The sequence below is a fragment of the Ranitomeya imitator genome, chromosome 1 (assembly GCF_032444005.1).
Source record: "Ranitomeya imitator isolate aRanImi1 chromosome 1, aRanImi1.pri, whole genome shotgun sequence".
NCBI classification, from domain to species: domain Eukaryota; kingdom Metazoa; phylum Chordata; class Amphibia; order Anura; family Dendrobatidae; genus Ranitomeya; species Ranitomeya imitator.
The window spans coordinates 358,222,437-358,239,250 of NC_091282.1; the positions used below are offsets into that span (position 1 = coordinate 358,222,437).

Genomic DNA, 16,814 nt, shown 5'->3' on the forward strand with positions numbered 1-16,814 from the left:
TGTTTTAGAACAAAGAATACAATGACACAATATGAGATTAAGGTTTTCCCAAACTATATTAAAAATCATAAATCTCCATGTCCCTCTTAGCTAACCATAAATATATATATATATATATATATATATATATATATATATATATATATATATATATATATATATATATAGAGAGATAGATAGATAGATAGATAGACACATATACACACACACTATTCACTACTATATAATACCACTCAGGCTACGTTCACATTTGCGTTGTTGGGCGCAGGGTTGTCGTCGAATACCGACGCATGCATCATGCGCCCCTATCTTTAACATGGGGGGCGCATGGGCATGCGCCGGTATGCGTTGTACTGCGTTTTACGACGCATGCGTCATATAGACGCACAAGACAGGTCGCAGAGGACGCTACTTGTAGCGTTTTCCCTGCGCCGAAATTCCTGATCTGTAGTATCTTATGACAACGCATGTGTCGCAAAACGCTGCGTTGTGTACATGCGTTGTTGGTTGCGTCGCCGACGCTGCACCCAACAACGCAAATGTGAACGTAGCCTTATTCCTATCACAGTGCCCTGCAGCTGTTCTAATTAGTCTCCTTCCTTCCATACTTACTAATGGCACGGAGGTCATTTTATACCTTTATTCTGGGGAGAGCCTCAGCTACTTCAGCAAAGTTAGTTGACTAGAGTTTGTCCAAGATGGCTGCTAAAGCCAACATGGCTGTTCAGTATATTATGGCTGACCATTCCCTTACACAGCTTAGGGCAAATCTGTGCAAAGAACTCTAATTTTTTAGTAATAAAGCTAAATTAATAGCTGATCCACCTTTTATCACTTGTGGTAACTGACACAATAACTTACACAATCTGAATTTGGATTGATTTTTTCGTCTCGATTAGAGTTTCATTTCTACTAAACCAACAACCACTTGCACACATTCTGGGTAGAATTTTACCATAATTCATTTTTAATGTGCTCTGAATTATATTTGCATCACTGCTCTACTAAAATAAGCAATGAAGGATCAATGCATAGTGTATAAATTCTGCAAACCAAAAGAAAATTGGTTGCATGGTTCGTCACTGAACCTCAACAGATGGTATGTACATGATCTAGAGTAGATCCAGTGATTAACTAAGCGACTGCTAATATATCAAGGACTGCACGGAGGAAGAAAGTCTGCACTCCAACAGGTACTAATGATGACCACCTAAATGTGCTAGGAAACAAATGGTGGATGCTGAATATGTCCATTCCTACAAGAGTGCACGTGTGCTGACCAAAAACATGATGTGTTCCTGGTCTCTCGTGCACTGTAGAGGTGACATCAGCGACTGCAGTGGATACACAGCTATGGACCCAGGGAGGGTAATTCAAGCGCAGTGTATTTTTTACAGCTACCAGATCCTGCGGGCAGAGATTACTGAAATCGAAATCCCACTTACCTTTCCTGTAAGTTAGTCTTAGTAAGGTTACAGGGGTTATGTAATGAGTCTATGCAATAAATGTTGGCCTTTTAGGATTCAAATAACTCACCGCTTGGACATATGCATTTAGAGCCTGCTGGGAAATTTTGGGATTTTGTCCAGTACAGAAGAAGAGAGAGAGATATGCATTGCCAAGGATATCTGGAAAAGCAATGAAAAGAAAATATACAATGCAGAATCAAGAACACACAACTGCATGATAGATCCAAAGCTTGTGGGCTCTAGTGTACAGTAAGAAACAAATGGGGTCACGGCCACCCAATGTCCTGCCACTGGTGCGCACACAGGTAGGGAGCAGTATAACACACATTTATCAATGACAGATCAGTATTTTTCCATTGCTGGCGTCCACAGGAATCGCACTGCACTCGGCTGACATCCTCATGCACTGCAATGTTTCACACGCACCTATAGACTTGTATGGGTGCGTGCGATCCTATTCTCGCAGCCATTCGCTGCATGAGAAAATAATGGCACATGTGAGCTGCCCCATAGACTAACACTGGGCCGAGTGCAATCCAATATTTTAGCTGATTGCACTAGTCCGATTTATTCGCAAGTGTGAGCGAGCCCTTAAGGGGCTGAATGTGCAGTACTTACACCAGGAGGTACCGTCTCTCGTGTCCATTTGTACGGCTCGCTTGGCTTGCTTTACACTATCCATAATATTTCGAGAGTTTTCATCAGGGTCCTGCAAGCGCTGTTGCCTCATCACCATCGAGAGGTTTCGCAGAGAAACTTTGTTCTTACACTTCAATACCAAACACAAAATTAAAATAGGGTGTACATCTACAGGACTGGAGACAGGACATCACTACAACTGGTCTATGTGTTATCAAAGCTTACGTGATTCAAGGCACCCAAAAAGCAAGTCTTTGCAGCGGTCACATCCATTTTCTTCCAGTATACTTCTCCAAGCTCATTCCAAGCTTCTACTAGTCCTGGATCCAATTTTACCGCCTTAGAAAGCACCTCTTCTGCTTCTAGGCAATAGTTGGGATTCACATTCAAAGCCCTTCCTTTCAGCATTAAAAAGAAAGCCTTGTTCTTCCAGGCATCTATGAAATAAGACATAAAATAAATGGGGACGCCCAGTCCACTCTTAGTCCATGTTCATAGCTGCGTTTGTCTGTTCCACTTTTAACCCCTTAACCCCCAAGGGTGGTTTTCATGTTAATGACCGGGCCAATTTTTACAATTCTGTCCACTGTTCCTTTATTACGTTATAACTCTGGAACGCTTCAACGGATCCCGGTGATTCTGACAGTGCTTTCTCGTGACATATTTTACTTCACATTAGTGGTAAAATTTCTTTGATATGACTTGCGTTTATTTGTGAAAAAAACGGAAATTTGGCAAAAATTTTTGAAATTTCCAACTTTGAATTTTCATGCCCTTAAATCACAAAGATATGTCACAAAAAATACTTAATAAGTAACATTTCTCATATGTCTACTTTACAACAGCACAATTTTGGAACCAAATTTTTTTGTTAGGAAGTTAAGTGTTAAAAGTTGACCAGTGATTTCTCATTTTTACAACACCATTTTTTTTTTTAGGGACCACATCACATTTGAAGTCACTTTGAGGCATCTATATGATAGAAAATTCCCAAAAGTGACACCATTCTAAAAACTGCACCCCTCAAGGTGCCCAAAACCACATTCAAGAAGTTTATTAACCCTTCAGGTGTTTCACAGGAATTTTTGGAATGTTTAAAAATAAAAAAAAAAACATTTAACTTTTTTTTCACAAAAAATTTACTTCAGATCCAATTTGTTTTATTTTACCAAGGGTAACAGGAGAACTTGGACCCCAAAAGTTGTTGTACAATTTGTCCTGGGTACGCAGTTACCCCATATGTGGGGGTAAACCACTGTTTGGGCGCATGGCAGAGCTCGGAAGGGAAGGAGCGCAGTTTGACTTTTCCACGCAAAATTGGCTGGAATGGAGATCGGACACAATGTCTTGCTTGGAGAGCCCCTGATGTACCTAAACAGTGAAAACCCCCACAAGTGACACCTTTTTGGAAAGTAGACCCTCTAAAGAACTCATCTAGATGTGTGGTGAGCACTTTGAACCCCAAAGTGCTTCACAGAAGTTTATAATGTAGAGCCTTTTTTTTTTTTTCTCCACAAAAATGAATTTTAGCCCCAGTTTTGTTTTTTCCCAAGGATAACAGGAGAAATTGGACCCCAAAAGTTGTTGTGCAATTTGTCCTGAGTATGCCGATACCCCATATGTGGAAGAAAATTACTGTTTGAGCACATGTCGGGGCTCAGAAGGGAAGTAGTGGCGTTTTGGAATGCAGACTTTGATGGAATGGTCTGCGGGCGTCACATTGCGTTTGCAGAGCCCCCAATGTACCTAAACAGTAGAAACCCCCCACAAGTGACCCCATTTTGGAAACTAGACCCCCCAAGGAACTTATCTAGATGTGTTGTGAGAACTTTGAACCCCCAAGTGTTTCACTACAGTTTATAACGCAGAGCCATGAAAATAAAATAAAAAAATTTCCCCACTAAAATGATTTTTTTTAGCCCCCAACATTTTAAATTTTCTCAAGGGTAACAAGAGAAATTGGACACCAAAAGTTGTTGCACAATTTGCCCTGAGTACGCCGATACCCCATATGTGGGGGTAAACCACTGTTTGGGCGCACAACATAGCTCGGAAGGGAAGGCGCACCATTTGACTTTTTCAACGCAGAATTGGCTGGAATTGAGATCGGACGCCATGTCACGTTTGGAGAGCCCCTGATGTGCCTAAACAGTGGAAACCCCTCAATTCTAACTCCAACCCAAACACACCCCTAACCATAACGCTAACCACACCCACACCCCAAACACGCCCCTAACCCCAACCACACCCCTAACCCTGACACACCCCTAACCCCAAACACAAACGTAATCCAAACCCTAACCCCAACTCGAGCCCCAACCCTAACTTTAGCCCCAACCCTAACAGGAAAAGGGAAATAAATACATTTTTTCATATTTATTATTTTTTCCTAACTAAGGGGGTGGTAAAGGGGGGTTTGATTTACTTTTATAGCGTATTTTTATATTTTTTTTTATGTTTGCCAGCTGTCACACGCTAAAAGACGCTTTTTATTGCAAAAAATAGTTTTTGCATCACATTTTGAGAGGTAGAATTTTGCCATATTTTGGCCCACAGAGTCATGTGAGGTCTTGTTTTTTGTGGGATGTTTTTATTGGTACCATTTTCAGGCACATGACTTTTTTTGATTGCTTTTTATTAGGTTTTTTGGGAGGCAGAATGAACAAAAACCAGCAATTCATGAATTTCTTTTGGGTGGGGCGTTTATACAGTTCCAGTGTGGTAAAATTGATATAGCAGTTTTATTCTTCAGATTAGTACGATTACAGTGATGCCTCATTTATATAATTTTTTATGTTTTGGCACTTTTATACAATAAAAACTATTTTATATAAAAAATAATTTTTGCATAGCTTTATTCTGAGGGCTATAACTTATTTTTTCGCTGATGATGCTGTATGGCGGCTCATTTTTTGCGTGACAAGATGACGTTTTCAGTGGTACCATGTTTATTTATATCCGTCTTTTTGATCGCGTTTTATTCCACTTTTTGTTCGGCGGTATGATGATTAAGCATTGTTTTTTATTTATTTTTTTTACGTTGTTCACTGAAGGGGATAACCAGTGGGACAGTTTTATAGGTCGGGTCATTACGGCCGTGGCAATACTAAATGTGTGCACTTTTATTGTTTCTTTATTTACATAAAGAAATATATTTATTGGAACAATATTTTTTTTTTCTTTATTTAGGAACTTTTAAAAAAAATATTTTTTCACAGAATTTTTTTTTTTTTTTTTTTTTTTTTAACTTTTTTACATTGTCCCACGGTGGGACACCACTGTATAAAGTCAGATCACTGATCTGACACTTTGCACAGATCTGACAGGCAGGGATGGTGGCTTCTCAGGTCCTGCTCTCAGCAGGCAATGACAAGCCACCTCCCTGCAAGACCCTGCGGCCACCTTGGATCCGGGACTCTGCAGGCAGGGAGAACCTCAGAACAACGCGATCACATCGCATTGTTCTGAAGGTCTCAGAGAACAACACAGGGAGCCCCATCCCTGCGCGATGCTTCTCTATGCCACTGGAACGCTGCGATCTTGTTTGATCGCAGTGTTCCGGGGGATAGAGTGCTGGGAGCGGTGCTCCTGACACTAAGGGTACCGTCACACAGTGGCATTTTGATCGCTACGACGGCACGATTCGTGACGTTCCAGCGATATAGTTACGATCTCGCAGTGTCTGACACGCTCCTGCGATCAGGGACCCCGCTGAGAATCGTACGTCGTAGCAGATCGTTTGAAACTTTCTTTCGTCGTCTAGTGTCCCGCTGTGGCGGCATGATCGCATGGTGTAACAAAGGTGTGCACGATATTGTATACGATGTGCGCATAGTAACCAACGGCTTCTAGATCGCACATACGCCATGAAATTATCGCTCCAGCGTCGTACATTGCAAAGTGTGACAGCAGTCTACGACGCTGGAGCGATATTGTTACGATGCTGGAGCGTCACGGATCGTGCCGTCGTAGTGATCAAAATGCCACTGTGTGACGGTACCCTTAGTCCCGGGTTTCAGCTGTGATAATCAGCCGACACCCGGCCACGCTCCCCCCGTGAGCGCGGTTGATTGCGTATGATGTGCTATCCCATCCATGGGAATTAAGTCCCAGGTCACATGGCCGGGATAGTACGTCCAATGGCAGAAAGGGGTGAATAATATAGTGAATCTCAAAAACATATCTGTTGCATAACCAATACAAACAGAAACATAGGGGCCTCTATATATGTCAGTTTTTGGAATGAGAGAAAAATGTATCATGCAAAATATTTTTCGTTTGTTGTAGAACCTCAATTCCAAGAAAGAGAACAAGAATGCAACGATCTGTAAACCTCCACCACATTTTATTCAGGGCATAGAACACAGATCAGACAATGAAAGTTAGGACTCCATTTGATTTGAAAGATGAACGCATTCAGGAATTGACGGCAGCAACAACATGAAAACCTGTGACATGCCCTGTCTACCATTGTGAGGCATCCCCATTTTAACAACATTCAGAAAACGTCTGGGAAGCGAGGAGACAAATTACTGGAGCTTAGGGAGAGGAATGTTGTCCCATTCTTGTCTGATGTAGGATTCTCGCAGCTCAACCATTCGGGGTCTTTACCAGATTCTTTGTTTCATAATGATCTAAATATTTTTCATTGGTGAAAAGGTCTGGACTGCAGGCGGCAAATTCATCACCCAAACTCTTTGGAGAAGCCATGCTGTTGTGATTGAGGCAGTATCTGGTTTAGCAGAATATGCTGAATGCATATATTGTTCTACAGCTTCTACAGTATATAACCCTAAGCATTGACAGCACCTTTCAAGAGGTGCAAGTTGTCCATGACTTAGGCACTAATGGAGTCTCATACCATCAGAGATGCATGCTTTAGCACTGTGCACCGATAACAAGCTGGATGGTCCCTCGCCTCTTGAGTCCGCAGGACACAGTGTTGTTCTTGGTTTTCATAAAAAAATTTATATTTTGATTCACATAACTACAGAAGAGTTATCTATTGTGCCTCAGTCCATTTTAATTTTTGGCCCAGAGAAGATGGCAGAGATTCTGGATTGTGTTGATACATGGCTTGGTCTTTTTTATTTAAATAAATTTTTATTAACAAAGTAAAGAACATCCGGATGTCATTTACATTGCATTATATCACATGCACGTTTTCTTATTTCAATACACCCCAACATTACACCAAGTACCCCCACCCCCCTAAGACAGCTCATTCCCAATCAATACCCCACTGAGGCATTATCTGCCTCGTGTAGTTTATCCTAATCCAGATCTTAAGAAACTCGACGTCTATACTTCTCATTCCAATTCAAGCCAAGGAGACCACATCTTATTATACATATCTATTTTCCCCCTTTTTTTGTACACCCCCTTTTCCAATTTTAAACCATTTTGAACATATTGGAGAAATTCCCTTCTCGTAGGTGGTTCCACATTAATCCAATTTCGTGCTATCACTTTCCTTGCCATGTAGAGTAGCCTAGCGATTGCAACCTTCCAAGTATTATCAACTCCAATTTCTTCCACATATCCCAGCACGCATACCATCGGGTCTCTAAGAACTCTACACTTATACGCTACTTCAACCCGGCTCAAAACCACCACCCAAAAAGCAGCCAGCCTAGGACACGTCCACATCATGTGATATATTCCAGCATTCTCACTCGCACACCTCGGACACTCAGAATTGGCACGCAATCCCGCTTTGTATAGCACTTCCGGAGATTTATATACTCTATGCAGAATATATAACTGCGAGAGTCTATATGGTTCACTCAAGGATAGTCGCGGAATCCACTCCATCACCGATTCCCAGGTTTCATTTTCCATCGGTCCTACGTCCCTCTCCCACTTAGCTCTCGCCTTTATAGGGAAATCTAGTAAAAACGTGTGCATTAGGTCCTTATACAGAGTGGAAATAACTCCCCTTGTAGTCCCGTCCCCACACACATACTCCAACACAATATCATCCTGAATTCTGAAATCCACCTTCTTCTTCTGAGCTCTAAAGGCATGCCTCATCTGCGCATACTGATATACCCCTGTGGATCGCAGCCCAAATTCTTCCTGCAATTGAGAAAAGGACTTCAATGCTTGCTCAGCACAGTTATCTGGTGAACAAAACAAATTCCCTTATTCTGCCATTCTATCAGTCCTCCCAAAGCCTCAAATTCCTTTAAATTGTTATTAGACCATATCGGTGTGAATTTAGTCAACCCTGTAACCCCACGAATCTGCCTTAGTCTATTCCATAATTTTCGAATCAGGAACAGGGTTGGGTATACTTTCCCCAAAGCGCCCAAAGAGCCATCCTCCAAACACCTGACCATCGGTCGTCGGTCCGTCACCTCTTCCATTAGATGTTGTACTGCACTGGATGACGCCCCTCGCGCCCAGCCCTTCAAATGCTGGCTCTGGGCCGCAAGGAAGTATATTTCCGGGTTGGGCAAAGCCAAACCACCATCCTCCTTGGGTCGCTGAAGCGTCTCCAGGCTAATACGTGGATATTGTCTACCCCATATCAAACTTCTAAAGAGGGCATTAATCTGCCTGAACTTCCCCCTAGGGATCCAAATTGGTGCGTTATGTAAAACATATAGGATTTTAGGCATCAGGACCATTTTAATAAGGTTTACTCTACCGACGACCGATAGATGTAATTTATTCCAGGCATCTACCTTCGCCTTGAGTATCCCCATAACAGGAGCCAAATTTCTTTGTAGGTACTCCGCAATTGGCACCGAGACATATATTCCAAGGTATTTAAATTTGGAAACCACCTGTAGCCTTTCATCACCAACATCCTCACTTACGTTCTCACCTACGTCATCCACCCTAAAAAGAACCGACTTATCCCAATTAATTGTCAATCCTGACACAGCACCAAATCTCTCAACAATTTCAATGGCCCCTCTTAGTGAATCGTCTGGATCCGCCAGGAACAGCAAAACATCATCCGCGTATAGCGCTATTTTTTCCTCTATTTTCCCATACCTAAACCCAGGGACCCTATCAGACTGCCGAATCTTAGCGGCAAGAGGTTCTACAGCCAGCGCGAACAGGAGGGGTGAGAGCGGGCATCCCTGCCTAGTACCCCTAGACAGCCCTATAGGTCGAGACAGCTCCCCGTTCACTCTAATTCTAGCCGACGGTGATGAATACAGCAGCTGTATCCAGGCCACAAACTGCGGACCAAACTCCATACATTCCAGCACCTGCCAGAGGTATCCCCATTCGACACTGTCAAACGCCTTATGTGCATCCAGCGATACAATCACTCTACGACCACCGTTATCAGACTCTACCTGCAAATTTACATACAACCTGCGCAAATTGATCGCCGTGGATCTGTCAGGCATAAAGCCAGATTGGTCCGAATGCACCAGACTCGCAATAACACTAGAGAGTCGGAGAGCTAACACCTTGGCCAAAAGCTTGACATCAATTGTTAGTAAAGAAATTGGGCGGTACGACTCCGGTTTCCCCAAGTCCTTATCCTTCTTTGGAATAACCACTATTATGGCCTCTCTCATAGAGGCTGGCAGGCACCCACAGGACCTAGCTTCCTCCAGTACCATTTTTAATCTAGGAATCAACACTTCTGCCAAACCTTTATAGATCTCAGCGGGTAACCCATCAACCCCAGGCGCCTTCCCATTAGCCATGGACATCAATGCCCGACTCAACTCCTCCTCAGTGATAGGGGCCTCAAGGCTCTCCCTATCTGCCTCATTCAGTTTCGGCAGATCCAGACCTTCCAAGAAAGTCAGAGTGTCCTCCACCGAATCACCAATCCGAGAGGAATTACAAGTCTGCATAGAAGTCCGCGAAGGCCCTCAAGATTTCAGGCGTTTCCGTTATTCTACCTCCACTTGCAGATTCCAAAGAGTGTATATATGAAGAACCTCTCTGAGCAGCAGCCACTACCGACAGCATATGTCCCACTGTTTCTCCCTCCTGATAAAACAATACCCTTTGGAAATCCCGCTTCCTCTCAGCTTTGCCTAACAGAATCTTTTCCAAATGATTTTGTGCGCTTTTCATCCTTTTCTCCGCCTCAGGGGTTCCCAGTGTGGCCATCCCATCTTCTGCTTCCTTCAACTCCTCAACTGCCGCTTTTTCTGCCTCTCTCGTCCTCCGCTTACACCTACTAATGTCCCTAAACAGTAGTCCCCTCAGATACGCCTTCATTGCATCCCAGATTGTAAGAGCATCAGTGCTTCCATCATTTAAGAGAAAGAATTCCGCCACCTCCCGTCCTATACTTTCCAACTCAATACTCTGTAACCAATTGGGATGAATCTTCCATTCTCTCCCACTTGTCGACCGTGCCCCCTCCAATCTAACCTCTACTTCAATTGGACTATGGTCCGACAAGGCCCTTGGCAGGTATCTCACCTCCCCAACCAGTGTCAAAAATCCTGTTACCCAAAGCCATATCAATCCTAGAGAGTGTGGTATGTGCTGGTGAATAACATGAGTACCCTCTCTCTCCAACATGTCTAACCCTCCAAAGATCAATCATACCTATCTCCTGTATATAGGTGCCAAATGTTGTTATGTGTCCCTCCGACCTATTCTGAGTATTTTTATTTTTGTCCCAGTAGTCATCACAGATGTTGTTTAGATCTCCGATAATTATTAACGGTGTCGGTCCCCATCTTTCCACACGCTCCATTACTTCTCTGATTTTCCTGCTAGAGTAGGGAGGCGGAATATACATCGCGGCAACACACAGCATCACTCCATATAATATACACCGAATTAGTACATACTGTCCCTCCACATCCACATATACCTTCGCCTCCTCATACTGAACTCCCGCTGGAACCAAGATTGAGACTCCTCTTGCATACGTGGAGAAGGTAGAATGATAACCCTTCTGAATCCACCGTCTATTCAGAACATCCACCTTCTCCCTTACCAAATGTGTCTCCAGCAAGCATATCATTGAGGCCCGTTGGTCTCTTGCATATTGCAAACACGCTGCACGTCTGGATTTCTCCCCTAGGCCTCTCACATTCCAGCTCAAAATTTTAAAACGGGTCCCCATCACTTGACTCATCTTTACTAAAAGTATCATCATTTTTGAGCACAAGCTGTCTAACTACCCTCCCCCCCCCCCTCCCAACTCCCCCTCCCACCCATCCCCCCTCACATCTAACCATTCCACCTCTCTCCAAGAGTGGGGCATCATCGCCCATAGCGAACACTCCGTTTGGCATTACCTTCCCAACCCTCCTCCCACCACTGTACATAACAGGATTTCAGACATTTTGAAAAATAACATATCTCAACAGATTTTAAACATAGAATTATTTACACACGCAAGAAACCTACATACACTTAAAGTATGCCGCTTACCCTTCCTCCCTCCTTCCCAACAACGATTACACCATCCCATTAACTTTAACTGAATATAATCCAGCTCCCTTCTTCGCCACCCGTACCCCTTGGTTTGTCAATCACATGACTCTATGCCCCCTGACAAATAAGTAACCAAAATCAGACTCTTCCCACAGTTTCAGTCTCCTTTTCCTTTAAGCTTTTTAGCATTAATGTCAATCCACTGGGTAGCTTCCTCCGGCTTCTGAAAAAAATAAATTTTATCAAACGCCACCACCCTCAGTCTTGCTGGAAACATCATGGAGTACTGCACTCCCAACTCCCTCAGCCGTCGCTTTATACCCGTGAACATCATCCGTTGTCTCTGCACCAGAGTAGAATAGTCCGGGTAGATAGCAATCTTTTGGCCTTCAACTGTCAGATCCGTCATGTCTCTGGCCTTCCTCAGGATAATGTCTTTGTCTCTATAATTTAGAATTTTGGCGAGCATGGTACGGGGATTCGCTCCAGGGACAGGTGGTTTCGGTGGGACCCTATGCGCTCTTTCTACCGCGAACACTTTTGTTAGCGCCGTATCTCCAAATGTCTCTAAAAGCCATTTTTCAATATATTCCGTTGGATTCCTCCCTTCAGCTTTTTCAGGGATGCCCACTATGCGAATATTGTTTCTTCTGGACCTGTTCTCAAGGTCCTCATTTTTTGCCGCCAATTCAGCTATTGCTTGAGTGAACTTTTTCTCTGCTTTTTGCAGCTGCACTATATGGTCTTCTGCAGTGCTCACTCTCTCCTCTACCTCCCCCACACGTTTGTCAATCTTCTGCATGGCTGCGTTTATCTGGGCTGTGTCCCCCTTAACCTCCTGTATCTGTAAGGTCAGAGACTGTTTACATGAAGAAACCAGCGCAAAAACGTCTCTTAGGGTAGGCTCAGCTTCTGGCGCCATTTCCTCGGGTCCCCCATCTGCCACCGCCATTTTACTCTCCTTTCTCCCCTGTTGTACCTCATGTTCTCCTGCTGGGCTCTCCTCCTCCTCCTCCTCCTCTTCGGTATCAGCTCCGGCTCCCTCCTCTGCGGCCTCCGCTCTCGCAAACTGCTGGAGCTTTGCCGCTACCTCCATACACTTTCTGCATGCGGCGTTCCCCTTGTCTGCCTTCTCCCTTGTATCGGCGCCATCTTGGATTGCGCCTGCCTCCCCGGCTCCCGCGTCCTTCTGCCGTCTCCTTGTCATTTTCGCCGGTTTAAGCGCTACCGCTCAGCGCCACCGGGCTTTGCAAGTCTCCCCGCACCAATAAGCCCCCACAGGGACCAAACAGCAGCGGCTCTGCAGGATTTTGGTATGTACAGCGGCGGGAGCTCACAGCCGCACGTCCGCTCACATGGACTCTCAAGCCACGCCCCCATGGCTTGGTCTTTGAATGATATAAAGAAAACAAACCTGTCAACACAATTCTTTAATCTAATGATATGACTGTAATGGGACTGTAATACTGATTACAAGGATACCTCTGGTGAAGAAATCTGCTTTGTTGTTCTATAATCCCCATTTGAGGTTTTCTGATGATAATGTTTCAGTGCACAGGGGCCGGACTGTACACTGGTTCTTCTTGTCCTCTCTGCCTGCGTCCTCTGTTTGAAGACAGGAGGAGGCAGGTCACCGAAAAAGCAGTGACTCGTCACTCAGATTGGTGGCAGGCTGAGGGGCTGGGGAACCACAGACAGGGAGAAGACCCAGTGCACAGTCATGGGGATTAAAGAAGAACAACAAGTTTAGTTTATTCACCAAAGGTATCGATTTAATCAGTATTACAGACCCATCTTTACATTACAAAATTGTGCGGACGAGTTACCTTTATCTTGTATTTGTGGATTGCACCATAAACTGTGTTCACAGATAATTTCTAGAAATATTCATGAGTCCATTCAGTGATTTCCATGACTGAATCATGACAGTTTTTAATTAAGGGCCAACTAACAACCCATAGAAAACAAGCACCCAATGTTAACCTTGTCCCTCATACACATGGCGTTCTCCAGTAACCTTTTACTGATATTATATACTGTAGATGGTAGGATATTCAAATACTTTGCAATTTTACATTGAGGAACAACATTTTTCTCAAACTGTTCCAGAATTTTCAATGCAATTATTCAGATTGGTGAACCTCTGACCATCTTTGCTTCTGAGAGACTCTGCCTCTCCAACATGCACTTTTTATATATAGTGACCTGACTTAGTTGAAATTTGACCAGCCTGCTGTTTTTCCATTTGTACCACTTTTGTAATCCTTGTTAAAATTTATTTATTTGAGATGTATTGCTGTCGTCAATTTCTAACGGGAGTTATTTTTTTCAATTGAAATGGAAAAAAAAATAAAAAAAATCTGACTTTTATCTTCTACTCTGTTTTATTTTCTATTTTGAATGAAATGTGGCTATAAGATTTCCAAATAATTGTATTCTTGATTTCTTTACATTTTAGAAAGCGTCCCAACTTTTTTTTGGAATTGGGGTTGTAAAAACAGACATTACAGAACCAAGACGTATCCTGAGAATAATCAATGGGGCTTCTCTGCTTCCGCTTGTATCAGTTAGGGAATGGATTCATTTTTTTTTTACATTAATCCCTCCCGTAGGTTTCAAAAAAAGAAATATACAAGTGGAAAATGAAAACACAAGTGTGAACATACCCTAAACATTAAAATGTATTAAAGAAAAAAAAAAAAAAACAAGCACACACTAGTCCAGAAGCATTACAATGTTTTGCGTTACCATCAATCTCATCCATCAAAACGATGGTTTGCTCCATTTCTTTCTTCACGTCATATTGTTTGCGGATAGCATCTTCCACACTGTGGGTTTCAAAATAGTGGTCCCGGAAATGATAGAGTTTGTCTACAAGTTCCTGCAATAGAAAAGCAGCTGCTAAAAGGCACATGCAAGATATGCATCACTGTTTTAGCCTTTATCAAGTTAGATCCTGGCGACTCAACGGTTTCATATTATAGCATGAAATGCAGCAAGATTATTCCCTTGAGTGCACAAATTGCAAAATTTGGGGGCAACTTGATATTTTTACACCAATCCCATTGATCAGGAGGGGTCGTAGCTGATAAATTCATCATCATTTACACAATAAAAGTGGGGTAAATTACGGCAAATGTATTTCTGTCCTTTAACGGAGGACATTTCTTACTCTACTGCACCACAGCAGCTGAAAGATGCACCAAATTCATTAAAGGGAATCTTTCACCTACTTTTTCATATATAAGCTGTGGCCACCGCCATCTGGGGCTTATCTACAGCATTCTGCAATGCTACAGATATTACCCGATGAAACCTGAAAGATGAGAAAAACAAGTTAGATTATACTCACCTGGGGGGGGGGGGGAAGGGTCCAATCCGATGGGCGTCGCAGGTCTGGGTCCGACCCCTCCCATCTTCATGTGATGACATCCTCTTCCTTGTGTCGTTCGTGACTCCGGCGCAGGCGTACTGATTTGCCCTGTTGAGGGCAGAGTAAAGTACTGCAGTGCGCAGGCGCTGGGAAAGGTCAGAGAGGCCCGGCACCTGTGTACTGCGGTTTAGGCCTCTTTCACACTTCAGTCTTTGTAGTCCCGTCGAGATACGTCGTTTTTTGAGAAAACAGGATCCTGCAAAAAAATTTTCTCATAGACTTTTATTAGCGACGTATCGCGACAGGTGGCCACACGTTTCGTCCGTCGTGCACTGCATCCTGTGGAATTTGAAGGCCAGTTTTTTCAAAAAAACGTTCCATGAAACGTTTTTTTGTCTGCAGTGGAAAAACGTTCCCCGACGCCTCCTGCGGCATACGTCGTTCCCCAGAATGGGAGCCTATGAACACTGGATCCTGCGCACACTGTGAAACGCAGGAATCCAGTGACGGATGCAGTTTTTACATCTGAGCATGCCTGGAAGCATATTCCAACCCAGAAAAAAGTCTCTCTCTCTCTCGTCCCCGGAATACGAAATCCCAAATCTACACTACAAAAACTCAGGCAGCGCATCAGTCATAATACTGGATGTGTTGCGAACTTTTTAACACTATTTTCTAAACATCCATCGGTACGTCTTCCTGAAGCATTAGGACGGGACACTGCCGACAGAAGTGTGAAAGAGGCCTTATATGCAAAAAATAGGGTGACAGATTCCCTTCAAGGCTACTTTCACACTAGCATTTTCTGGCGGACGTCGCAATGCGTCGTTTTGGAGAAAAAAACGCATCCTGCAAAGTTGCCCGCAGGATGCGTTTTTCTCCATAGACTTGCATTAGCGAAGTATTTCCACACGTCGCATCTGTCGTGCGACAGATGCGTCGTGTTTCGGGGGACCGTTGGCACAAAAAAAGTTACATGTAATGTTTTTTTGTGCGTCGAGTCCGCCATTTCCAACCGCGCATGCACGGCCGAAACTCCGCCCCCTCCTCCCCAGACATTACAATGGGGCAGTGGATGCGTTGAAAAATTGCATCCTCTGCCCCCGTTGTTCATTTTTTTCACAATCTGCGTCGGTACGTCGGGCCGACGCATGGCGACGGCCCCGTACCGACGCTAGAGTGAAAGTAGCCTAAGACGAACATCTTACTCAAGCGCTCCATTCATTTAGGGTAGCATGCAAAACTCCAGTCTTGATGAATCAGGGTCATAGACTAGACAGTCTTACAATACGCCAGAATTTGGAAGTTGTATTGACAAACCAGACCTAGTAACTTTCCGTCACTCCAAAAAGAGCAGCAGCATCAAACAGCTCATAAGGGAAGTCCTACAGTTAGACAGTATAGATGTAGACTAGATGCCCTGGATTGAAACATGCGGTTCATGCTGGATGATAAATTTGTTGTGTTTTCCATGTTTCTAATAGTGACATCTTAAAATCATATAGGCCCCACCCTAAAAACCACAACCCTCTCCTGTAAAGCTGAAAAAGTATCTAAGGCCATGTTCACACATAGCGTAAAAGCTGCGTTTTTTCCTGCACACTTTATACAGCTGAAGAAAAAATACCGCACACTCGAAACTGGTATGATGCAAAAGGTATATGCCAGATTTATTCACGAAAACAAGTCAACAATTGCCACTGTGATAATTCGTAGATAGAAACCCGACGTTTCGACCCTCCCGGGTCTTATTCATAGGGATACTTAGCTCTTTTGATACACAGACATAGGAGTGGCAGTGATAGAAGGCAAGACAATGGTCCTTTTAAGGCATAACCTTATAGTGGGTCCAGTAATTGCTCCTGTGGTATAGGTAGAGGGGTCCTGTTTAGGGTGAGCCGCAGTATATAAAGAAGTCCTTATAATGGGTCCAGTGAATGCTCCTGTGGCATAAA

The 16,814-nt window shown here is 43.6% G+C and overlaps 1 protein-coding gene across 2 annotated transcripts in view; it reads right to left on the bottom strand.

Moving 5' to 3' along the window:
- The window catches only part of TTC5 (tetratricopeptide repeat domain 5), a 65,633-nt gene that overhangs the window by 34,559 nt on the left and 14,260 nt on the right, over positions 1–16,814 (bottom strand). For both annotated transcript variants that reach the window (XM_069760798.1, XM_069760807.1), the window contains exons 2-5: positions 14,235–14,367; positions 2,334–2,545; positions 2,088–2,238; positions 1,537–1,628 (exon numbers count right to left, since the gene is read on the bottom strand). In XM_069760798.1, the coding sequence (XP_069616899.1) occupies positions 1,537–1,628; positions 2,088–2,238; positions 2,334–2,545; positions 14,235–14,367 (588 nt within the window). The remainder of the gene's footprint in view (positions 1–1,536; positions 1,629–2,087; positions 2,239–2,333; positions 2,546–14,234; positions 14,368–16,814) is intronic.